This window comes from Paramormyrops kingsleyae, chromosome 17, assembly GCF_048594095.1.
Source record: "Paramormyrops kingsleyae isolate MSU_618 chromosome 17, PKINGS_0.4, whole genome shotgun sequence".
NCBI lineage: Eukaryota > Metazoa > Chordata > Actinopteri > Osteoglossiformes > Mormyridae > Paramormyrops > Paramormyrops kingsleyae.
The window spans coordinates 15,455,394-15,480,718 of NC_132813.1; the positions used below are offsets into that span (position 1 = coordinate 15,455,394).

At 46.7% G+C, this 25,325-nt stretch overlaps 1 protein-coding gene across 3 annotated transcripts; it reads left to right on the forward strand.

Annotated features, from left to right (window-relative positions):
• Positions 1-881: 881 nt before the first annotated feature.
• Positions 882-24,972, forward strand: LOC111847166 (lissencephaly-1 homolog A-like). 3 transcript variants are annotated; one of them, XM_072701119.1, is made up of 12 exons: positions 882-1,123; positions 2,940-2,973; positions 6,500-6,732; positions 14,410-14,494; positions 16,168-16,242; positions 16,610-16,816; positions 18,134-18,302; positions 19,718-19,820; positions 20,177-20,405; positions 22,279-22,380; positions 22,466-22,622; positions 23,169-24,972. In XM_072701119.1, exons 3-12 carry the CDS (start codon positions 6,701-6,703, stop codon positions 23,240-23,242), a joined length of 1,233 nt encoding a protein of 410 aa, XP_072557220.1. In that variant the 5' UTR covers positions 882-1,123; positions 2,940-2,973; positions 6,500-6,700; the 3' UTR covers positions 23,243-24,972. The 3 variants fall into 3 exon arrangements, with proteins under 3 accessions (XP_072557220.1, XP_072557219.1, XP_072557221.1); XM_072701118.1 differs by lacking the exon at positions 2,940-2,973; XM_072701120.1 differs by lacking the exons at positions 882-1,123; positions 2,940-2,973 and adding an exon at positions 5,899-5,922.
• The last annotated feature ends 353 nt before the right edge of the window (positions 24,973-25,325 follow it).

Consider the following 25,325-nt stretch of genomic DNA (forward strand, 5'->3'; position numbering starts at 1 on the left):
TTGGATCTTTAAAATTTAAAATCGTTCATAAGAAAAAAAATGCTTTTAAGCCACACTAAAGAGAATTTTACTGGGTAAATATATTGATGTAAACACCAATTTCAATTTTATTTAAGCTTCGTCTACAATAATGTGATATTACAGTTTTAAAATCATTTATCTACGCTGAAGCACATACACCCTAACTTATAAAGTGCTGTCTATTTTACCAGTTATGAAATCCTGCATTTTACCGTTTCAGAAATACACATTTCCTATTTAACCAAATTATTTACAAAACACTTCATGCATACATTGATGTATAAGGTGTTCATCTTTAATAGTGTCCCAGAATTAAACAAACAAAACTTTTAATCAAAATAAGTGTGATAAGCAAATTAAACAAATTTACTTTGCACACGAATTATAACCACAGATTAACCCCTAAAACCACTTCAGATTTATGTGTCATCATGTTTTTCTTGATGCAGATATAGTTTTATATATTGTGACAAATGATGCCTTGGTCAAAGATCGATTTAAATTCAAACCCATCAAAGAAAATCTAAACATTTTCAAATAATATTCTGCACCACAAATATACTGCTAAACTGAATTGCATTGTCTTGTTTATAAATGTCGCATGAAGAGTTCTTAGAAAATGATGGATTTTGTTTTGCCATTGTGCTAACCCACGTAGGTGAAGTGGGGATATGCTATACGTCATGTCGAGCTGCAACTCATCCGGGGAAAAATAGCTGTAGACACCGGTCATCGTCGGGGTACAAATTCGGGAAATGAGGGAAAATGCGACATTAAAATATACATAATTTCACCACGTCCAACGTCGCGCGGGCATGCGTGCAGCCGTGCGTTCGCGCACGAGATTTGAAAAAAACACTTCGTGGCTGAGCGGTGCAGTGTGCGCGCGGTGACTGTCAGACCGGTCCGCGCGTCTCCAGTGCGCATGTCCGCCGTGTGAAGGCGAATGCGGTACAGAAGATCAGTGCGGGGGGAGACGCTGAGGCGCTTAGCCGAGAGCTGGAGTCTCACTCTATAGGACGAAAAGGAGAAACTAGCTTGCTCTTCGCTGTATGTCATTGTCGGATTCAGCGGAGGAGACGGCGGGCCATTTCGTAGTGCGGTAAGGCTCACTCCGGACTGCTTGGCGGTGGCGGATTTTTGCTGTTCTGGGACGCGAAGCAGCGAGGCTGGCGATGTGGCTGAGAAATTTTGCGCCTCCGCTCGGTGTCTCAAAATGGCGGACAGGCCGTTGGAGCCGCGACCTGCCGCTAGCTAGCTAGCTGTTAGCTTGTTTGCTAGTTGTTTTGGAAACGCAGGGAGGGAGGTAAGCGGGACCGGTCCGCACTTTCTTCAGGTTGACGGCCGCTGCCAGCACGGCCGAATAACTCTGCTACGTTTTAACCACCGAGTTCATTTCATTAAGCCACTGGCTATTTATCGCAGGCTAGCCGGCGACGCGGTCAGGTAGCATTGGAGGTACGCCGACCTTAGCCGTGTGCAGTGATGCGGTCGCCCGCGGCGCGGTTAGCCTGCAAGTCTCCGTCACCAGTCTGAGATTTAGCCCGCGGACGCTGCTGGCGTAGGCGGGCGTCGTCCTCCCGGGGTGCGGACCGTAATGTAGGTCAGTGTTTCTAAAGCCGCGGGTGACCCGAAGCCGCCGGTTCGGCTGTCATTCGCAGAGGCTGGGCGTTGCGCAAAGGGGCGTCGTATGAGTTTTCCTCCCGATTCGAAGTTAGTCTTTTCCAGTATAAAATGAGTTTGTAGGGCCGCTTGGGCGTCTAATGGCGGCTTCGGGCTGACCGAAGTGCAGTGGGGGGTCTTTCTGCTGTCACTGCACCGTTTTTATACTTTGGGTTTGTGTGTAGTGGTTTTTACCTTAAGGTCGTACATATTGTGGCTTGGGAATGTTACAGTCCAAGCAGCCGAAGGAGCGCGTTGCAGCTGACAGGTTAGCCGGATAACAGGCTAACGGAGCCCGTGGCCACCGTGGCGGAAGCCTCGGCTTTCCGTTAGCCGGCTCCGCACCTGTAGCAAAGAATCGGGTGTGGTATTTCTGGCTTGAAATTCAGCCTGGGGGTGGGCTTTTATGGGCGCTCCACCGTAAACGCGCAGCAAAACGACCGGTTGACGATGACTTTCAAATCAGATTGAGCTAGCTGCTGTTAGCGTTACTCCCGACCTTGAAATGTTCTCTTAAAACGACGACGTGGAGCATCCTATTGGTGAAATTACGATACAGTTAGGTATAAAGCGTCAAATACTCACGCTTGCAGTTTACATAAATGACGATGGAATGCTTTAAGGGTGGAGTCTTTCAGAATACGTTAGCCGTTTTAATAAAAATCGTGGTGTCACGGAATGTTTTAATGTGTTCAAATCTATACTTGATACATAGTACCCAGTTAAATTAATCTGATCCGGATGCGTAGCCCATGACGTTTAATTTTTTAATTTCGCCCGAATATTATTCCGACTTTATTTGCAGGACGTGGAAATGTAATAGTGTTTGTGTGGCGTAAGCAGAGGCGTTTGTTTTGGAAAGAGGCTAGGGTAGAGACAGCCTGTTTACCGCTCCACAGTTGATACCTGATACACACTACAGCCTTTTGTTAACGTCCTTCGTTTTGATCTGTATCGATAACCAGTGTATTCGCTTACGGTTTTTACCTATCACCCTTTGCCATTTTTACAGTAATAAGGGTGGAGCCGGCCAGCAGGGTGCACTGGAAGGGAGGGAGGGGTCTGCTGATGGTCGGTTTTCTTCGGTTGTTTATTGAATGTGAATTTCAGCGGAACCAGTCGGTTGTGGTGCGTTAAGGTGTCCTAAGATATGAAGCCACCCAAAATCTCCCATACAGTGCTGTCCATGGTACCCATTTTGGCTTTATAGATGTTTTGCGCCCGGTATAATATTCTCCTCTACTCTGACTTTGCAGGACGTAAATGCGAGGCAGCCGATGCTACCGAAAGGTATTTAAAACATTATGACCCGTGATAATTACGTATATTCCTGTGGGATTGCAGATTTTATGTCAGCGTTGTGCCATATTTACATTGAAGTAACGGCCAACCAGTTAACCTTTTATGCATGAATACCTTCTGCACAGCTGGTTTACTTGAAAGGGACGTTAAAGTGTGTACTGGCCCAGATAGTCAATTTTTCAATTTTCTTAATCCTTGAAAAAGCTTGCCATCCTTTTTTTTCCCTGAAGTAAATAGAGCTGGTTTAATCTTCTAGGGATATGCATTGTAAAAAGAACCTTACCATTTGAACAGAAATTCATTTCAGTTGTGTTTAATCCAGTGAATTTTTTGCCAGTTTGTTTGCAGGTGATTGGCCTATTTGCATTTCCAGAATTTCCAGAGCAGTGTTTTGGTCCTATCTGCTATGATAGTCTTCACATGTCAAGTTGTCTTCATGTGGCATGGAGTTTTTAATTATTCTAAATTATTGTTTATTATTATTATTATTATTATTATTATTATTATTAGGTATTATAGTATATGGAAACATGGAAACATGTAAGAGGGTTCATCAGTAAATTCTGTGAAATTTGTTTTCTAATCTCAGTAGTTAGTATTGGTGATATTTTGTAGGCAGTGACCTTATGAAGCTTGGTAGCAGCATGGTTCTGTTTCTACCCCCACAGCACACTGAAGCTGCTGTGTGTGTCTGCATTTTCCTGCCTGATGTGGTTGAACATGGTGCTTGCTACTGTCTCTGTAGTGGTTGACACTGTTTGGCATTCAAGCACAGTAACCTGGGATGCCAGCAGTGTTGGCACAGTGGCATCTGTCCTTGAGATTTCAACCCTTCAAATGACACTGGGATGTGAATTTAGATGAAACCCAGTGTTGGAAACTGTTTCCTTTCTTCCTTTTTGTGTTTTTTGTAAAGCCTGTCGAGCTTGGAATGTTTCTACTGGTGTAGAGCCTGACCATCGCCATCTTTTCTGTTAGAAATCCATGAGTGTGCCGAATAACTTTCATTAGAGTTCAGTAAGGTGTGTATATGGAATTGTTTGACACAGTACTTTAAAATCAGACGAAAGCTGTGCTGTCGAATGAGATCTGCACTCAGCAGAGCCATTCACTGTAATTAGGCCTGGGAGTATAAGATAATTTACTGGTTAATAATACCTGGCAATGATCCCATTGTTTCACAGATACATTGCAGGCCAGTCCTAAAGCATCTCCGAACTCACTGCATTTTCATAAAGACAGTGTGACAAGGGAAATTAGCTTGTTGCCTTACTACATTTTCCCATCAATCATAAAGGATAATGTTTTCTTTTGTCTTAATTGTGCCACTTGAAATATGCAAATATGGATGTAATGGTTGAAGAGGAAAGATAAAATTCTTTTCATGTTTTACTGTAGCCTCTTTTCAGTACCTGAATGTGTTTTGTGGTGCTAATTTGCACATCCAAAATGTATTTTGTAGTTTACATCTTGTTTCCATACACTGCTTCACAAAGGTCTATTATTCTACTCATATAAATGTAAGTGTGTTCTGCTTCCCCCCTGCCTGCTAGCCATTTCTGTATCTTTTCAGTTGAATTCAGGGAGAGAATTATACTATAGAGGATAAAGTACTGAAACACCTAAGCTGGGAGCATTTGAACAGGGTGTCATACATTAATTATGAAATTCTATATGGGTATGCATGCTTTACTGCCTTTGTATAGAAGTGAAAATTCAGCACCTTTGGCTCTTATCGAGTGCTTCTAGATAGTCCATTTCTAATCATGTCTGCGTCTGGCAGGTTTTCTTCCAGTATTTGGAGCTGACATGTTTTCAGCTGCACTGGATAATCACTGCTGGACTCGTTCTCCTGGGCTTTGTGGTTTGCCAGCAGACGGTTGCTAAGTTGTTTCTCCCCACCCGTTTCTGGAGCAGTGCTGCCGTCAGGGTTCTGTGTATTGTGGGTTACCAGGCGGAGTGCGCTGATAGTAAAATGCCAGATTGCAGAATGTGGCCAGTAGGAGCCTGTGTACTTGGAGGTAATCGCAGAAGCCAAGGTCGCATGCATATTACATTTTAATAAGCTAATTTTCCCTAATTGAACTTTGATTTGGGACTCACAGCAGTTCTTACCACCTCACGTGTAAGTGCTCTTGTTCTATTCTCTGTTTGGCCAGTCGTTATTCTTTATGTTGTTTTTGCAGTTATATCCCAGCAACAGCTGCTGCCATTGATAATCCGTCAAGATAACAAAAGGTGTGACCAGAGTGGGAAATGTGTGTACTCTGAATCAAAGTGTGCAAGAGTAGTGGTTCAAGAATTCGGGTTTTTATGCCTTTTGCGTGTGTGTTGATATTGGGGCATTTGTAACCACAGTCCTTAATCCCTTAGGACTGTTAGCTTTTTCCATATGGCGGACTTCGGCAAATCCTAAGGGCGGTACAGTCTTGGGAGGGGGGGGGGGGTTTGATTTGAATGAAATTTTCATAATGCACTGTGCTCTTAGCATTCTGACCTCAGTGTTCCTGGAATGCAAAGAACAGTCAGATGGGTGTTTTTCCATCCAGATGTTACTGCTTTTCCAATCCCATTTAAGCAAAAATAGGAAATAAAACGTGTTTATAATCGGAAGGGGTTAGTGTAGGCGCATTGGCAGCAGCACTGCCTTCCGTTGGGTGTAGTCTTGTGTTCTTGTCACGAGCTGGTTTACTGATGTCAGTGTTCAAAGGTCAGGTGATGCAGTGAGAAGTGAGACCCTTATCTGCTTGTAATGTCATTTTAAACAAAAGCATCAAGTCCATTTTCACTAAGGAGCTACTTCACCTGCTCTTTATTTTGTAGCAGAGTATTCCTGCATTATGAGGATTGCGTCTTAGGAACATCTCCGGATCTTTTGTCTTTGTGTATCCAGAGCTGCGCTTTTTCCCTTGTGGGAGGTGGCTGCGTTTTTGCCTAGTAAGTGCTCCTGGGAGGTCTTGAATCCCCGTCGAAGTCGCAGTGTCTTTGGGCCCCCGCTGTGCTCTTCGCTTTCCTCTGTGATGCCTGCAGCTTTGTTTGCTGTTGATTGCCATTGTGGAGTGAGAAGAACAATCAGAGCCAATGGTCACCTGCAGCTGTCATCAGACTGTTGTTTCTGCTGTTCTGTAGGAGCCCAATCCAACTTAATTGTATTGTCCTTGTCCCCTCCTCCTCAAATTTGATATCTCTTTATGCGTTTTGGGTAGTAATTAAGAATGGTGCTTCATAATAAAATGCAACCTAAAATTATATTTTTTGTATGGTAAGGTTTTAATTTATGTGTTTTATATACTGTATCTTTCAGTCATGAGGCCAATGTAAACCAATCACATCACAGCCCTAATGTAATACCTGATGAAAACTGGCAGGAAATACAGTAGTTGTGGGGGTTCTGATTAAAGGTTTTTTGAGGACAGGAAGTAGTGTTTAGCCCACATGCGGTTCTGTTGTGACCATGTGTTCAGTCTCTTTCTCTGTCTCTCTCTGTTTCCATTCCCCCCACCCCCTCCACTAGATGAAGTGAAAGTGTGTGTTATTGGATGTCCGCAAGCCACCTGCAAGTCTTGTTCCCGGAGTTTGCGTACGTGCGTGGAGAGCCCCCAAGCGGAGGACCGCCCTCCCCCCTGTAAGCCGGAGCTCAACGTTGGACCTGTGACGACCTCATAGGGCAGAAAGTGCATCGGCACCCCAGCCTTGCCCCAACCTCACAGCCGCCATGGTGCTGTCACAAAGACAACGAGACGAGCTGTGAGTGGCCTTGTCATGTGTTGTCCCTTCTCCCACACATACCCCTTTCCATGTCTGTCCTGAAGTAGGTTCGGTCTTCTTGACATGACCTCCTTGCCAAAGTGGAATGAATCCTTTTATTAATGTGATCATTTCGCTGGTGCTAATTTTGTGTCATTTTAATTAAAATACTTGCTGCTTTATCAGTATTCTTTTAATCTTAGAGAGGTATTTAAGTCCCCAGTTGTCATATCTGTCATCCTGCAGAACCACAGCTAGATCTACCTTAAGATAAATTTAAATGAGTTTTATGTCTTAAAGGGAGTATAAAATGGTAAAGCCATTTGTCACTTATCTATCTTGGGGTTTTTATTATGACAGTTAATAGGAAATCAGTGGTTTTGAAACCACCTCTGTTAATTGTTGCTTATTCATTTTTATAGAACTAATCTGAAGAATGGCTTCAAATGAAAAGAATGATTAACTGAGTGTAGGGCTGCTTTTTCTTTTTTTTTTTTTTTTAATTTTATAAAGGAAACTCAGTGTTGCTGATTTTGAGTTGCTGAGCTAGGACCCCAGTTGGTTGGTTTGCAGAGAGTGATTAAAATTTAGGGTAGCTGAATGAGGGGATTTTTCCTTTATAAATAATGTTTCACATGACAGCCTATTAGTTTCGGTATTCATTACATTATGTTCTTCAACATAACCATTTTCACCTGCATTGACTGAAATTCTGTTTAATTATACCATCAAATCAAAGTTGGGGCTACAAGATATTCCCTAAATGTTTCCCTGTATTGTTTATGGCTCAGCCTTGTCTCTGTGTGACTAAGACTGAAAGAACACAAGCAAATGTCTGCAGGTAGCCTCATAAATAGATTCTGTAAGATCACAGCATCCAAGGGTCAGTTATTAGACACGACCTAGCTGTCTATCTGCCTAGAAATTATTAGCTAAAGGATGGCTGACAGGGCAGATTTTGAGTTGGAGTCCTTCCTGTAATGACAAGCTGTAATCATTGAAATTGGTAAAGAGAGCCTATGGTGCTTCACACAAAGTAATTAACCCTTGATTCATCTAGATTAGAGCTTTAATCATGCCCATGTCAAACACATTGTGGGGGTGCTGTTTGAGGATAGATTTGCCAGTGGTTTGATTACATCTGTAACCCTTCAGGCTAAAGATCAGATGTGACACAGGCCAAATGTGTTTAACATTTAATTAGTTTTAGTAGGCCTTTGCATCAACATTTGCTTCGTGTGCCCAGGAGAACTACAGTACATGGTTAAATGAGGGAATTGTTTTTTCTTTGATTTGGGTGAATTTAATGAGTAGCTAGCCCAGAGAACCTTAGCAGCTGCAAGGTAGTTTTCTGCTATCAGTCTATGTCTTATTAACATGCAAGGTTAAAAAGAATGTTAACATGTATGTTTTGTTAAGTGACTTTACTATCTCTGGTAAAGTTGTACTTCAGAGATTTCCATCTGTTTCCACTTCACTAATGGGAAAGGATGGTTTTCCCCAATTGTCACTTACATGGCTTGTCAGGGCAGGCATTTAAACAAAGCAGTGCTTTGCAGGTGACTTGATTGCATGAGTGACTTGTGTAGCAGAGACTGTCATGAAATTTAACATCTGTTGCAATTATAAATGTAAAAAACACTGCTGCTGTCCTGGGCCTTTGGCAAGCGCTGTCTAGTGTAAATCCTGGTCTGAGCAGCCATCTTGATTTGTTACTTTTAAAACAATGGATGAAGGAAAATGGTGACATTGACCAGCTGACTGCTCAGCTCAATGCTTCTTTCTTTTCCTCCTAACAAGCAGAATACAAATGCTTTCATTCAGTGGTTTAGTCTTGTTCTGGGGGTGTGTTTGTAGATGTCATGCTCCTCTTTGCTTTGTCTGCTGTTCTGTGCTGAAGCTTGAACCTGAAATGGACCTGCCCAGTCTTCTGTAGTGACATAATTCAAGGCTTGGGTGTAGTGGGCTTTGTATTGCCAGGGACATTAAAGTGTGAGGTGGGAAGGTTAGTAGTATCATTTATTTAAAGACGATGGTTTTGGTTTCTAAAGTCCCTCTAAAGACACATACTGCCACCCTGAACTTTTCTAAACATCCGAAGTGGCTGCATGGAAACACAAATGTACGGACATTAGATGGATTTTACCCTGCTAGCTCCCTCGTACAAAGTCCGGGTGACTTCCACTTGACCCCCATGTGTGAATGGAGCAGGGAAAATTCTGGAGAATTCGCTTCAAATGAGTGAGTGTGTTGACATTTGTATCATGTAACTGGCGTGAAAACGGAAGAATACAAACAGACACGGCAAACTGTAGGCAGCGAGATTCATCGTGCCCCGCCTCCTGCATACTCTACCCAAGCACCGCCCCTCATCAAAACCAACCAGATTATTTCTAGTAGGTGTAAACGTTTCTGACATAGACAGTCTCCCAGTTGTGTGCTGTCTGTGAAAGAGCAACTCCGGATATATGTCCAGACCTGACTGTTTAGACAATGTCCGGAGTCAATGTGTGAAAACAGCTTAAATGTCCTCTGATGTGTTTGGGGTGCTGCCATTAAAATTTTTAGGGCCGACTGGTGGACAGCATCAGTTTCCTTGAACTCTTTTATCCATAGATCATATAAAAAATAAATGGATTTTTATGTGTTTAGGGGGGTCCATCTGAAAGCTCGGAGAGACTACAGCATGCCATTCCTGCCTGTGCTGTACTGCAGTGTGATCCCCTGGTTGCAGGGGATCCTGCATAACACGCAGGATATGAACTTACAGAAGCTGCCTACCGGAGATGCGGATGAAGTTAGAGGAAATGCTTTTGTTGGGGACCAATGACCTTAGATTTTTTTTTAAAACCTGTTAGTTTCCTGCATTCCTATATTTGCTTCCCTACATGGCGTCTGTGTGTCAGGCATGCAGGTTTGAGTGTTTTTGTACACTTGGGTCTTTGCGCATAGGCAGGGTTTTGGGTCTGGTTTCTCTGCATCTGTTGGTCTGGGGACTTTGGTTAATGCGCAGTGTTCCCATGTACCCAGGGCAGGGGTGAATATGCTCATACTCCTGTCAGGTTAGAATGTAGAGGCCCATTTCTGGTTTACTGGGCATGGAGTACCAGGCTGGGCTGGCAGTGGGGTGCCCTCCACCATGGCAGAGTTAATCACGGCCTGTCAAACCAATGGCGTGATGAGCCTTCTGTTCTTATTCAAACTGGTTTCAAAGCCGGTTCTGTCAGCCTGGGGAGACAGCAACCTAGCTTGGGCGTGTGTGGGCCTTTTACATTTGGCAAATGCCTTCACAGCCAAATGTTCGATCAGATTCATTGCCCTCTCAGTACAAAAATTTGCATAAGAACAATTTTGCTGCTGAACAGTAGAAAAGAAAAAAGAAAAGAAAGCATCTGTGTTTCGGTCTCCTGTCTTGCTGTGAATGACTGTAAAAGACTCACAGGTAATGTGTCACTTTGTAGCTGGTGTGTAAGAACCACCCTAAGAACTGGACTCTGAAAAGCCCAGCAGTGTGTGTGTGTGTGTGTGTGTGTGTGTGTGGGTGTGGGTGGGTGGGTGGCTGCCTGGTCAGCATGGCCTTTGAAAGACGCACTGGATCTCATTAACGCCGCTGTCTATAGCCCCACGCAGTGACAGCTGGCACTGCTGTCACATGCTGCGAAAACACACGGGACCCGGGCCGCGTGCCTGGGAGCCGCACCCCCGTCCGCATCATTTGGCCCCTGTGGTTGTCATGGTAACCAGCCCGCTTGTGGACCATGAGAATAGGCTGGCTCTCCATCCAGTGGATGAGGGAGCTGAGACGCTCTTAAGAAGATGGGTGGTTTCTCCTGCCGTCTACAGTAATGCTCCTGCCACCCTGCAAAATGTCCTCACTAATCTGTTTCCAGCAGAAAATCAGTTTTACTTGCACCCTCCCCCCCCATCAACGTCTTATGGTGTTAAGTCACACTTCACATTAAAGAGCCCATCTTTTGTAAAATGGATAAGTCCTCTTGGGTTAATGCCTGCATAATATGCTCTCTGAGACAGCTTTGGAAATGGCTGAAATGGATGTAAAACCACTGTAGATTTTTTTTCCTCCTTATTTGCACAGCAGCCTTTTGAAGAGGGACTGCAGATTAATCGGTGGTAATGCTGGTGCACAGATGTGGGTGTCAACAGCGTAGTAAAGAAAAGGTTAGAACCTGACAGAATGTCTCCTTTTTCCAAGCTGCTGCGCACGCCTGAATATTTTGGTAGTTCAGTGTTTGCTGGTGTAGTTCTCTTTCACACCAAGTATGGGTTTGGAGAGAAAGCAGCATTTTAGGGAAGTTTCTAACAGGAACTTGAGGCTAATATGCTGTTCTGGCAGATATTTTTGGAAGGTAATGGAGTGGCGTTTGCATTTCCCAGATGGGCCGGATCCTCCCTCTGCACATCTGCACATTTCGGCCCTTCCAGGAATCTCTTTATGAGGGATTCTGCCTCAGAGTCTGACCTCGTCCTGAACATGTGCTGATGCACTATGATGTCAAATTGTCCCACATGCACTGTGAAGAATCTTCACTCTGCTTTTGTGAGCCCCTTGTGCTATGGAAAGGCTGTCTAAATGACAAGATAGATGCTGGGAATCAATAAGGACAGGAGTAATCATTTTTGTTGCTTAAGACCCTCCTGCGCTTGACTTCCCATTATGGTGTATTATATATTTAGGAGATTTTTAAAAATATAGTTTCTTTCCCAGCCTTGCTGCTTTTAAAGCATTTAACAAATACTTAGCATCCCTTTAAATGTCTTGGCAGGAGATAAAATTCTCCTCCAGCCGTCCCTCTCGTCAGGTGCACTTCGCCAGCAGAAATGTCTTTCATGGAACTTGAAAATAAGCCATTCTTCCTGGTTCAGCTTTTCCCCCTCCCTGCAGGTCATTGCATTCAAAACCAGGAGAACAGACCCCATTAAATGATGTCATGGTCTGAATATATTGAGAGATGCTGCTTTTGGAGTGTTTGTTCCTTTTTGGGGATTGAGCTAAATATGCAGCCTTGAAATGGCTGTGAAGCAGGGAAGCGTAGCGTGAGAGTTGGCGCAGAATAAGAGCTGGGGAATTTTAAAGTCACCCCGCTGTTAATGATTGTTGAGACGGCAATGAAACGTGTAATTTTGGAAACAGCCCTTCTTGGGGTTGTGGAGTCGCGGCTGGCCGCTTTGTGTCGGGCAGCATCGAGCTGATAACTCTGTGTTCTGTGCTGTGCTGTGGTACAACCAGGGGCGGGAGCACTAGCGCACGCTCCGTGGGGAGAGATGAGGTAATGCTGCGTCTCCCGACACTCACCGGCGGCGTCGCCCCCTCGTCTGTGCAGGGCCTGGAAAGGCCACGTGGCCGCAGTCTGATCTGCTCTCACTCCTGTGCCCAGGTCCTCTAGCCTTCAGCTTGACCGTGAGCTGTGCGAGTGAGTCAGGGAGGGTCGGCTGCAGGTGTCTGTCTATTTCACTGATTTAATATTAAATAATTGAACTGTCATTTTCATACTGAATTCCATAATAACATACCAAAAATAAGATGTGTGTGGTTCTAGACTACAGGAGTGCATAAGTAGTTGATATATAAATATCATACCTCCTTTTGGGTTATTCTGAATAGCTAAAGCTGTATTAGGGTTCAAGGTGAAGTACCTCACTCAGTACTGTTGATAACATACTAATTGCTTTGTAGAATATATGGAATGATAGAGAGGGTGACTTATCTGGAGTGCCCCTTGATTGGGGGTTAATCTAATGCTTAGGGGTACTTGCATTTTGATTGATGGCTGCCTCTTGATCGAAAGGCTGTTGATGATAACTATGATGGCGGCTGGTTGTGAGCGTCTGAAGGCTTTGTCCGTATCTTTCTTGGTACACCTCCATCCTGACTACACCTTGCTCCTTGTAATGTCTGCCCACTCGTTTGTTCAGGTTTTTTTTTCCCCCCACCCTCTTCCCTGGGCTAGCTGTGTGTTGGTCTCCATGGAAACCAGAAATATAGCCACACATGCACAATGTATCTGTGGGTTATTTAATTTTTTTCTCTTTATTCTGCTGTATGCTGTGTCTCCCCATCCAGCTGCGATACCTGAGCCAGGTTTTTTAACTGCAGTGATTCAGGGTTTTCGCCTTTTTGGCAGACGACAACACAGGGCTTGATGTGCTTTCGGTTGCCTTCCCCCAGCACTCGGACCTCCCTTTCACATGGTGGTAATCTGTCTCAGTATCTGGCAACCTGGTAACGCAGTTGGCGTCTGAGTGTGGGAGCAGATGGGGGGGGGGGGGGGGGGTGTCTCGGCCTGCCCAGCTCCACAGCTTTGTTTGCATGTGGAGTGCAGCCAGCAGTGCTGGGGGGTGGGTCTCCAACCCTGTGCCGAGATCCCCTGATGTCCAGGATGGCCTCACTAAAAGGCCCTGAAACTAAATGGCTCCATTAGGACTTACAATAGACGTTAGATACTGTGAAATGTGAATCTTCCTCTCATCCTTCAATTTGTGCCAGAAGGGTGAAGAGAGAATCAAGCCACATTGGATGTTCTGATACATGGATTTTTTTTAAAGTTCAGTCTGCCTGTGTCCTTAAGCTCCTCATGTGGTGTTATCTCCCTGTAGGAAGCAGTGCTTCTTCTGTTTTGCTCTCTCGTGTTTGCCTTTTATGTTTGTTCCTTCTCCAAATCTGTGTTCTGTCCTGTTTACTTGGTTCAGGTTCATAGATAAGCATTGTGCTTCAAAATAGCCCTCCGATTGGAGGGGGGCCTTCCCACAGTGTTCAGTGTGTCACATGGGCGATGACCTTCAGCTAACCTTGGCCATAATCAGATTCAGTTCACTTTCTTTGTCAGTGTGGCGCTATGGTGTTGGTTTGCGGGCAAGTGGTCAAGAGGGCCTGCTTGGTGTTTTTGGGTGGCTGTGTGGGCAGCCTTTGCTAGTAGCACAACTGGGAGGTAGGAAATCACACACCCCCAACCTTGAAGTCTAGTTAGCTAAACAAACAAACAAACAAACAAAAAAAAAACCTAAATAAATGAGTCAGTTGCTTCTGAAATAGTACCCTAATGATCACTGCAAGTGACAGATTGGCAGGAAGACGCAGAGGGCAATCGTGTGTGTGTGTGTGTGTGTGTGTGTGTGTGGCATTGTAATGTGCCGTTTCCTCCTTAAGAGGCTGTAGTAAAGAATGATTGGTCCTGCAGGTCTTCTCTGGTCACATTCCCAGGATGACATGGGGCTGTTTCCTTCTACACACTTTGTGCTTTTCCTTCCTTGCGTGTATTCAACACAGACCTTCTACTTCTAGACTACCCTCCTACTTCCTCCAAACAGTAGACCACCTACTTCCAGACTCTCTATCTTTGGATTTTCAGTTTAATTTTTTAATGATTTTTTGGGTTTCCTGTTTATCCTGCCTTCAGGTTATGCTTTTCTTTTTTGGTAAAAATGTCATGATAGTGGCTCGACAGAATTGGGAGCTTGACGATTGCCAAAATGCAGTGCAGCTTCATGTTATTCTGCAAACTTGTTCCTATGCCTGAATGTGTCACATCCTTCTTTGTCCTTGAGTTTGGTTTTGTTCTCCATTCATATAGTGGGTTAATTCCTGACTAATGGCTTTTACGTTACTAGACAGCCCAAAGAGTGTATCAAGGGGACTAATTTAACTCTTTTGTTTTCCAGAAATCGAGCGATAGCCGATTATCTTCGTTCCAATGGATATGAGGAAGCGTATTCGGTGTTCAAGAAGGAGGCCGAGTTAGACATGGTAAGTCTGGGCCGCCTCAGACAGCTTCACACAATGCACTCTAATTGGACGTTCCTCGTTGATTGACGCGGACGGCGTGAACGTGACAGGATGAATGTGCCCTTGGTGGTGTTGATGAAGAGCGCTAATTCCGACGACACGGGCGACAGTGTGGCCGCGAGCTTTGTTGTGACAGATCTGAGAGGCGAAGCTGAATGGAGGCGTGCTGCTCCGCTCCTGCGGAGGGAGCTGGCCTCAGACAAAGGGCCCCCTTTAAGTAGCAGGCCTGGCTGCACTTCTCCCTGTTTCCTTGCTGCTTCTCTTTGTCTGCAGGCATGTTTCAGGCATTGGTTTCCTCCCTGGTGGAAACACACTGAATAATAGATGGAGCAGGCGGGCGTCATGCGAAGGTGCGCTTCTATGCGAGCCTTCCACGTTATTTTTAAATTGTTCTTCATGCATTTGCTCAAATGGATTTCCGCCACGTTAGTATCTCTCTACACGCTAAATGTGCGTCTTTGCGAAGTCTGCATTTCCAGCCGGGATGCTCGGCCTGCCGTAGGTGGTTCTGAAGGCCTGATGGCAGGAGCGGAGCATCACTGGGGTGATGGCCAGTCACGCCATGTTGGTTAGAGGCTGGTAGTGCCTATGCGTGGCACATGTTAGCAGCATAGCCTAGCAGATGGCAGAAGGATGCGGCCTCTGTCGTCCCTCCTCAACAGCCCCCCCCCCCACCCCCAGCCGCACCGCCGCTTTGTGATGTGATCTGTCTTCCATGTGGCTGCTTGGAGTTTCCTCAGCTTTTGCTTTCCGCTACTGGGTCAGCTAGCTGTGTGATGTGACGTCTAACCCCCCCCCCCCCCTCCCCGCCTGTGGCCTTGTGAGCTGAAGATGTCTGGCTGTGGCCTGCATGTCAGCCTCGCTCATGTTTCCTCAGTCACATAAATAAATAAATGAGCACAACAGCCTGGTTTGGGAGGGTGGACCTGATGGGTGAGGCAGCGTGTGGCTGCCGCTAATTAGCACATTAAAGGCTGAGCACAGGTGCTATACACAGCTGTAGGTGCCCCACCGCTGTAGCCCGAATTGACCCATGGGGGGCAGCGCGGCTCTGTCTGCTGGAGCCTGACCCGTTCCCTCGGAAACTGACTCTAGTGGATGCTAATTGTTCTGTATTAAATCAAATAGCTGTGTTTCTGTTTAAACAATCAAGCATTTACGGTGTCCCCTACTGCGCAAGTGCTTCACTTTTACTGACTTTTACTGAAACACCTGCTTTGAACCGTGGTCATGAACTGTGTGAGGCTATTCCAGGGTTCACCTTAGCATGGCAATTTTACACGTGCGTGCGTGCGTGCGCACTACCAAACCACTGCTGTCCTAGAGTGAGTGTCAGACACCCTGATGGTTATATTTTTTTCTTAGTCTACTGTTCCTATAATTGTAATCATTGTAAGCTCTCCTTGAATGCAGGATATTAACCCATGTGAAGGGATTAAACCCTGAGTTATGGCTGCTCCCCTGCTGTCCTGTGTATGGCCTGCTATCTTGCTGGAGGCTGGATTTCCCAAACTAACTTATCGGAAGGATTCAGGACATTTTCCCTTTGTTTTTGCAGGAGTGAGGGAATTCTGCGGTTTAAAATGACAGCTTTGAGTTTTCATCGTTCATATTCATCTTTCTGGCTCTGGCAGAATGAAGAACTGGATAAGAAATATGCCGGCCTTTTGGAAAAGAAATGGACTTCAGTCATCAGATTGCAAAAGAAGGTTTGTACATTCTGTCCCTACAGTGTGTGGCCATCATTTGGCGTCAGTGGTTAGACCTGACCAAAGTCGTGTTGCGTCAGTGTCATTAGCTCCCTGGTGGATGGTAAAAACACATTCCGTTTTATGAACGTGTTCTGCTCAGCTCTGCCCCCTGCAGGGCTGTCACAGCTGCAGGAGCATAGCATGAAATGATTAGCAGTGGTCAAAGTTGTATTAACAATGCGTTGGTTCTCCTATAATTAATAGCAGGAGACAAATTAGCACTGATTACGCCTCATAATGTACGCTTTCGTTAAAATCAGCCAGTGGTATATATGTATGTCTGCGGATGTCACCTTTTTTGTGATCCCTGCCATCTGTCACACAGGTGATGGAACTGGAATCTAAGCTAAATGAAGCCAAGGAGGAAATCACCTTAGGCGGTCCTATCGGCCAGAAGAGAGACCCCAAAGAATGGATCCCGCGGCCCCCTGAGAAGTACGCCCTGAGTGGTCACAGAAGTCCTGTGACCCGCGTCATCTTCCACCCCGTCTTCAGCGTCATGGTCTCTGCCTCGGAGGATGCCACAATAAAGGTGAGTTCACGTGCCTGATCTTGACGCTGGGGTGGCCTTTAACTGGGAACAGGGACCATTCTCCATCTGGGGCCTGACTCCCCTTCGCTCTCTGGATATTTCATCTGCCCCCGTCTCTTGCACCGCAGGGACACGCTCCGCCACAATCGATCAAAACATACTCCCGACTCCTTCATCTACCTGCTCCGCCCCTCCTTGTTTTTGCCTATTTTTATAGGCAGCTCCGCACTGGCAAAGAGGCGTCCCAGTTTGGAATAAATATTTTCCTGGATGATTTATTCATAGAAGCAAAAAAAAGAGGGGTGGGGGGCGGCGTTTTGCTTCCAGCCTGCTTTTGGCTCTGGTCCCGCTGGAGGACCCACCGGCTTTGCCGCGAATCCATCTTCCGCTCGAGTGCCAGCAGCCAAAGTAGCCAACCCGGGGCAGACGGGGGAGGGGTGGGTTAAAGCCCCTCCTCGGTGTCCCACTTTCCGGCGCCGCCAGTCTTGTTTGCGTTCCCGGCACTCCTGTTGGGCCGGACCGCAGGTGCTTGGCTGGGGCCTGTGTGTGCGTGAATACGCACCTTGGTGGTTAACGCGAACCTGCGTGCATCTGACAGTGATATTCCTTGCAATGCACCCCTCTCTGCTGCTGACAGGCCAGACTGAGCTGCCCTCCCTTCCCGGTCACCTTGAACAGTCCACCTTGCCTTTGTCCTGATCAGCAGATGTCGTCCTCGGCACATTGCAGGGTGGTTCTTCACCAGGCGGTCGCGGTCTCTCTCTGGATTCTCTGTGCTGGTGCTCCGGAGTCTCACCGACCTGCCTGGAAATGAATAATCTTTTTTTTTTTTTTTTTTTTTTTTTTTTTTTGTCAAAATAGGCTGGCTGTTTGCCGCCCTTCTCCGGGCCTGTGCTGTGAGCAGCGTTTTATTCCAGTATCCGTCACATCATCAGCTTCATAATAACGTTATTTCCAGGCTCAATGTACTATGGGAAATGACCCACTTCTGGGTTTCTCCTGTGGGGTGTTGTGTTTCAGAGCTCCTTTAACAGTCTGACAGGTGTCTGATGCACGTTCGGGGCCGCCCTGATCTATTTTACCATGGTAACATTTGCACAGAGAGGCTTCCGCTTCATGCCCATCTGCCTTGTCTGCTAGTCTGAACCTGCCTTCCGCAAGCTGTGCCTGCACTCTGCTTGACTGGCTGTCCATGACAACAGCAGACTGGCCCTGGGGGGGGGGGGGGGGGATTGTGCAAATTGAGGAGGGGGGGGGAGGGACAGATGCGGGCTGGAGACTGAACGCTGGGCTGTCCTGCTCCTCCCTCCCCGTCAGGTGTGGGACTATGAGACGGGGGACTTTGAGCGGACGCTGAAGGGCCACACGGACTCCGTGCAGGACATCTCCTTCGACCAGACCGGCAAGCTACTGGCGTCCTGCTCTGCCGACATGACCATCAAGCTCTGGGACTTTCAGGGCTTCGAGTGCATCCGGACCATGCATGGTGAGGGGGCGGGGCCTACCGATATGGGTGTTGTCATGGGGGCGGGGTGCAGTACTCAAGGTGTACGAGGTAGCAGGTGCTGCAGATGCTGCTCATTAACACGTTAGGCATGGCGCAAATCCAAGGAGAGCTGACAGTCTGCTTCCCGATTCACGGCGAGCGCGTTTGGTCTCTCCATGTGACACGTGAGCTTGGTCGTTTGGGGACTGCTTCTGCAGGCTGGCCCCTCCCCTCGCCCCAGGCTGCTGGAATCTGTTCTATTAGAAGAGAAATTATTAGCTGGCTTTATCATTCACGTTGGCTCTGAGGAAGATTGTGAGCCTGTGGTTATTTGGGAGATGTCTGTGTGCTCCCGTGTGAAGCCTATCGAGCTGCCGCCAGTGGCTCCGTAAAATTCTAATTGCTTCGCGAATTGCCGCAGCATATCTAATAATGTTGCTCGTGGCTGCGAGGATGCAGCAGTGTCACAGGAAGGGGTTTACGTTTGAGCTGTCTGGGCCGTGAGGCTGTGCCGGCCTGCGTTTATGTCGGGCTGTTAACAGGCGGTGAGAGGCATGGGGGACTGCCTATCAATGAAGCAGCCATTGCAGTGGCAAACACTTCTGTTAGTTAGAAACAAACTATTGTAGAAGCATTAATGCAGCAAATCTGGATTGTTAAATTTTTTTTTTTTTTAATCCATTCTGACATTTGTTATGCCCCATTGAGTAAAATGGTGTTTATTCGCTGAGCAGCGGGGGTCGTGAAGACCGGAAAAATTAGCATGGGGGATTATTTTGCGCCTTCCGTGTGTTCCCCTCTTCCCAGAGAGTCTGGCCTGCGCACCGTAGTCCTCCTGGAATCGCCGCTCGCTCCCTGCGCAGATTGGCTGCTTTGGCAGGGGATTATGAGATTTGGATGGCGGTTTAATCATCCCTCCCTGAGACGCGATAACATTCTGTGGGCCTCAGCTCATCTGAAAGCCTGCTTTTTACCGCCTGTTTACCGTTCCATCAGACCTTCAGCCGCTTAAAAATGGCAGCCTGTGTAATTAGCTTTTTTTCCCTCTTAGAACAAAGAGGTCCATGACAAATAGGGGGGTTCTATTTATTTAATTGCCTAATTTATTTAAATCACTTTTGTGGTCTTAATCATTCATCAAGTGGCTCTCTAGTTAAAAGGCCCGTGATCTTAGAACCTCTGTTCCAATCTGGCGTTCTGTTCCCTTCCCCTCCCGGTGATGGGTCGTTTTCCATCCTTGTCACATTCCGCCACCTGTCAGCGCAATAATTTAGTGACGATTCATATGTTCTCCTTCATTGCAGATCCTGGTTTGTAAATAAGTTTTCTGTTGTAATATTTCTTTGCCACAGGGAGATCACATGGTCTGCAGTGTTCTGTTTGTATATTTATCCCTTTGTGCTTCTGTTTTTTAGGACACGACCACAATGTTTCTTCAGTAGCCATCATGCCTAATGGGGACCACATAGTGTCTGCTTCAAGGGACAAAACCATTAAGATGTGGGAGGTTGCGACTGGGTAAGCAGGGCAGCCCTCCGGCCGCCTGGCTGTGTGTCGGTGCCGTGTGAGCAGCAGTGCGTCGCCACATCCAGCCTTACCCAGCAGTGTGCTCGTTGTTCCCCAGCCTCCCCACCTCGATCCCTGGGGTCTTACCGCTTATTTTCTGCTCCGGTTCCCAGTGAACTCCGGCCTCTAGAGAGAGTAAACAAGCCTCTCCTTCAGAGCTTTGTCCTGGGGATTAGTGGCGGTACCCTGTTTTATGAATAGAGTAACATGGAGGGAGGGAGATTTTAGGGGTTTATTTTTAAGCCCATTTGCTTTGACCTGTTGTCCAGTGGAATCCCTGAAGAGCATCTCCCCCCCCCCCACTCCAGGTACTGCGTGAAGACCTTCGCGGGCCACAGAGAGTGGGTGCGCATGGTGCGGCCCAACCAAGACGGCTCGCTGATCGCCAGCAGCTCCAATGATCAGACGGTGCGCGTGTGGGTCACCGCCACCAAGGAGTGCAAGGCGGAGCTGCGGGAGCACGAGCACGTGGTGGAGTGCATCTCCTGGGCCCCCGAGAGTGCTCACCCCACCATCTTGGATGCCACGGGGTCAGAGGTCAGAGATGGTGCTTTTTCGCCTGGATCGAATGCGGGGCGCCGTGACCCTCGTCTCTTAGCCGATTTAGCGCTCAGCTAAAATCATGCCTGTATGGTTGAGTAGTTGAATGTCTGCTGCTTTTTCTGGATGGTGAGGTGTTGATGGATGTATCTACAGCCAGCATGTCAAATGCGTGGCCCTCTGCCCTTTTTTTTTAAAAATACCCATAACATTAATTCATAAACAGGGCTTATTAGGTGTCCTCGGTTATTTAGTTCTCAGGCAGTGCTGAGAAGCAGCCTTTTCCAGTCAGTCAGAGCAGAACATTAATCTAATCAAACGGAGCTCAGTGTTCTTCCCAGCGAGTGGCTCGCGGCCCAGCTTGGAACCGCGTCACCTGTTAGTGACCAAAATGCCCTTTTTGTCAAGGTGACAGTCACTGGTTTGCTGCTTTTATGGGCTCTGTTTAGATGTTTAGAGTAATTTCCTCCATCTTGATGTTTGGCTAGTTGGTCTGTTAATTCTTTCAGGAGGTCATCTATCAGATTATAAATTCTATGTATGTATGTAAATTATAGACAAAAGATTGTGTGCTGGTGATGAGCAGTTTACCAGGCCAGGAGTGCCTGAGAAGTTGGTTGTTCGTTGACTGTTCAGTCTTTGTTGTGACTTTGGTGAGACTGAGGTGCCTGCGGCAGCAGGAGGGTGTCGTCTCATCCTGTCCCTGGTGTCCTTTTAACTTCACAAGCTTGTAACCTGTGTGAAATATCTCACTCACTCTTGACAGATGTATGCTGCTGTGTGCCATCAGCATACCAGTGCTTATGACAGCCATACTGGCTGATGGTCCCCCTTCAGGGCCAGCATGTGTAAGTACACAGCTCTGTGAAACACTCTTCCGACTAGTAGTTTCCCCCATGTGCTGATATCAGGTGTGAACCAGGACAGCGTTTCTCCGCTGAGACTGTGGCTTCTTGGTGTAACATATGACATATGACACACACCGTCATGCCACGCGTTGTGGAGGGTGCATGTGTCTTTGTGTGATTCCACATAAAAATGCATGGATCCATAGTAGATGATGTTTGGGCATTCGCTCTGCCCTTGGTGGTGGGCACAGTATGGCACCCAGTACACAGGCCGCTCGTATGGCTCGATTAGGGTGGAGGCAGTCAGTGATGAGTATGTGTACAAACTCTCGCTGTAGAGGATTGGCTGCATCCTGTAGACGTTCACTTACAGTTTATCGAGTTTGGTTCCTAGCTTTTGATCATTCGTTGTGGGATTCCCCTTTATAGCGGCAGATTTATTGAAGAAATAAGGTTATCTTGCACATTACATTGGAGGAGTGTGTTGACCTCGCCGTAGATGGCAAGCCAAACCATAAAGGGCTGTCTTTCAAGCTGAGATGAAATGGCTCGAATGCAGCCGAGTGCCATTTACCCATCCAGCTGATTGAGATTAGATGGCTGTTAATCATCCTTGTAAGAGACCCTTTCAAGCCGGTCGTTTGTATGGAGCCCTTTTGGGTTTGCAGCTGTCTGTTTGAAGTCTTAGTTTCAGACATGACAGCAGTGTGATGAGTGGAGCCTTTATCGAAATGTGTATCTAACAGCCCCTTCATCAGGTGAATAAGCCTCTGCATGTGTGTGTATATGTGTGTGTGTGTGTGTGTGTGTGTGTGTGTGTGTGTGTGTGGGAGATTCCCCATTTCTCGCTCTCTCTGAAATGTGTAAACACAAACACCAGAAGGGAAGATGCCAGGCTGCTGCTGTGGATCAAATCCCTTTCTGGGATGTGATGCCCCATCAGGCCTTATTTACTAGGGGTGGCACAGTTGGGGCGGGCACCTTCCCACATGCTCTCACGTCACTTCTATCCCTCCCCCTAGATTAAGAAGAGCGGGAAGCCCGGCCCCTTCCTGCTATCAGGCTCCAGGGACAAAACCATCAAGATGTGGGACGTCAGCATTGGCATGTGCCTTATGACGCTGGTAAGTGGTCAGCCTGGGCGAGGGGGTTGGGGCATCTGCCTGAGTGGCCATTCTGCGTGTGACCCGGCTGCCCCCTGCCCCTCAGGTCGGCCATGATAACTGGGTGCGCGGCATGATGTTCCATCCCGGCGGGAAGTTTATCGTGAGCTGTGCCGACGACAAGACCTTGCGCATCTGGGACTTCAAGAACAAGCGCTGCATGAAGACCCTGTCTGCCCACGAGCACTTCGTTACCTCTCTGGGTGAGCGCGGGACAGAGGGCCGGTGCTGAACTGTGTGTGTGTGTGTGTGTGTGTGTGTGTGTGTGTGTGTGTGTGTGTGTGTGTGTGTGTGTGTGTGTGTGTGTGTGTGTGTGTGTGTGTGTGTCAGAGCAGACTGGCGCCCCCTCTGGCCCAGTGCTCTCTGGAGGAACACTGGTGCTGTGAGCCATTTTCTGGCAACACTGAGGTTCGCCCAGTTCTTGCTGTGTCCCGTGGCTGCTCGCACTTGCTTGGGGGGTATTCTGGCCCTTCCCAGATTCCAGCATGCGCTGGATGTGGGGTTTTTTCAGGATCAAGGCAAAGGATCTCTCGAGGGCCATTGCTCTGTCAATCCGAAGCTCTTTTCTGCTGTGTGTTTTTTAATGTGTAGTGAGCCCCCCGCCCCTAGTCACAGTAAATGGAGGCTAAGAGCAACATGTGTTCTGTAAGGCACTTTCAAGTTGTTTATAAACAGCCGATTTCAACTTCACAGGAGGTGGGTTTATCTGTGCCAGTTCAGTCTAATTTTTTGTCTTCTCTCTCCCTCAGATTTCCACAAGACTGCTCCCTATGTGGTGACAGGGAGCGTAGATCAAACAGTAAAAGTGTGGGAGTGTCGCTGATGATCTCACCTGCAGGACCTCCACGCTCCGCCCCTTCCGCAATTTCCTCTGGATGCACTCAGTTACCATGGTTACAATCCATCGAGCTCTGTTTAAATAACTATTGTCCTTTTATGTAAATTATTCTGGATGTAGATTGAGCTATTAAATGTTACACAAAAAAGTATTGCATGGTGAATCCAAAATTGTATACTGTAAATTTCCATAACATTGTTTAGAAGTACCACAGGTTTAACACAGGCTGGAGCTTCAGCTAGCCTGACCAACTGAAGGTTGGTGTCATCTGGGTGACAAGTAGGGCCACTAAATCCATAATTTAATGACGGTGTCCTTCTCGTCAGATTTATTTTGTCTTTTTTTAATTTAGGTTTTTCTTATTTTTTTCCCCTCCCGCTGTCGTCATCTGTTAGTGCCTCGCTTGGTGACCTTTTCGAGGAGGAATTCAAAGCAAGAACTTTAATCCCTTGGTGCAGATTTGAATGTCTGTGAGGCTCGCTGTTGGAATCCTCTGTGTGTGACATCACTTCTGAAGTGTGCTGACCATTCTCTTGTGACGATGTATTAATGGGCGCCACTGAGAACGTGTTTCAGAACTGCTGTCATGAAACCGCGGGGAACACACATTTGGGCTCTTGTCATGCCAAGTCAGGCTGGGATAATACACTCCTGGTTTCCAAGAATTAGACCAACTGTAATCTCCAGTGGCTCCATTAGCTAGCTGCTAGATCAGGCAACGTTTGGGCGAAATCGCTGTCTTCCAGTAAGCTTCAAAGTTGCTTTAATGAAATTCACTAAATTCAGAGAGGTGCATCTACATGCTGTATTTGCTGACACTCAGTCCCTCACAAGCACTGGGCAATTTGGAACCTACAGCACTTTTTTTTTTTTTTCCTTATTCTGTTGAATGTCTTGCTTTTTCCTCTGTGATTAATCTCCTCTGTGCTGGTTTGATTCGCAGAGATCAGGTGCCCTTTTGGTTCAGCGCCGTCTGGCAGCTTGGCCCTAGACAGAGGCAGGAGTAGCCATGTCGTGATTGGCTAGCTATTGTCACATGTGCTGTTGGACTCGGCCACAAATGTGTATCATGACAAGCGTCCAAAGTGTGCACCCACAACGGTTGCCTATGTAAGGGGATGTGCAAAGATCTGTGCTGGAAGAATATGGAAAAAGGGTAAAATCACATTGGAGAAAAAGTGGTTTTGTAAAAAAAAAAAAAATATATTTAAGAAAAATATATACATACACGGCACTTATCCTTAATGATAAGGGGCAAATCTTGACCAACAGGTTTTTAAAATGGATTTAGCACCAAAATGGAGTAGGTGATTTCAGACAGTCTTAGCCGGGGCTTGTGGCCCGGAGCAGCCATGCCTGCTGGGGGGAGGGCTTACTCAGGTGGGCAGAGGCGAGGTCACTCCCCCGGTGTACACAAATGGGTCCGTAACTCCTGTATTGAGCTGATCTAGTTTGACTATTGAAGATTAGAAAGATTGGTTTAAATAAACTGTTGTTACTGGCATATTCACTGCTCTAAAATTCCCTGTCAACTGAATTGACAGAGGAAAAGATTCCAATCAACTTGCACATCCCTGCTCTTGTTAAATCTTTGGTCGTGCCTGGCCGAGGATTTAAGCAATCGAAAATGAAGCGCAAATGCCGATGCCATTTTAATTAGCCTTTTCATTAAAATGCAATTATATAATAAAGAATTCCACTGCTTAACCAACCTATTACCTTACGCTTTTGCTGACTTTTTCCTGTGGTTTGTACTGAATGTACCTGCTACTAAGAATCCGATGGTGGCTAGTATGAGAACTGTAATTGTCAACGTTTTGTACCGCTGCGTGATCCAATCCTGGGCCTTGAGCTTTCGGGTGAAGGTGTAATGGGCGGGGCCAAACATAAGGGGCGGGCTCATTGTCTGATGGGCAGAGCCTCCCTCATTCGTCTGCCATCTACAATTTATTGCACACCGTTCTTCTGCTGCAAAATATTTAACGGCTTGTATTGACGTGTGTCGTCTTGGTGTGCGCTTCTAGTCTTAAGGGACGACCGAAAATGGCCCCTCGCCCAGGCGCCCTCC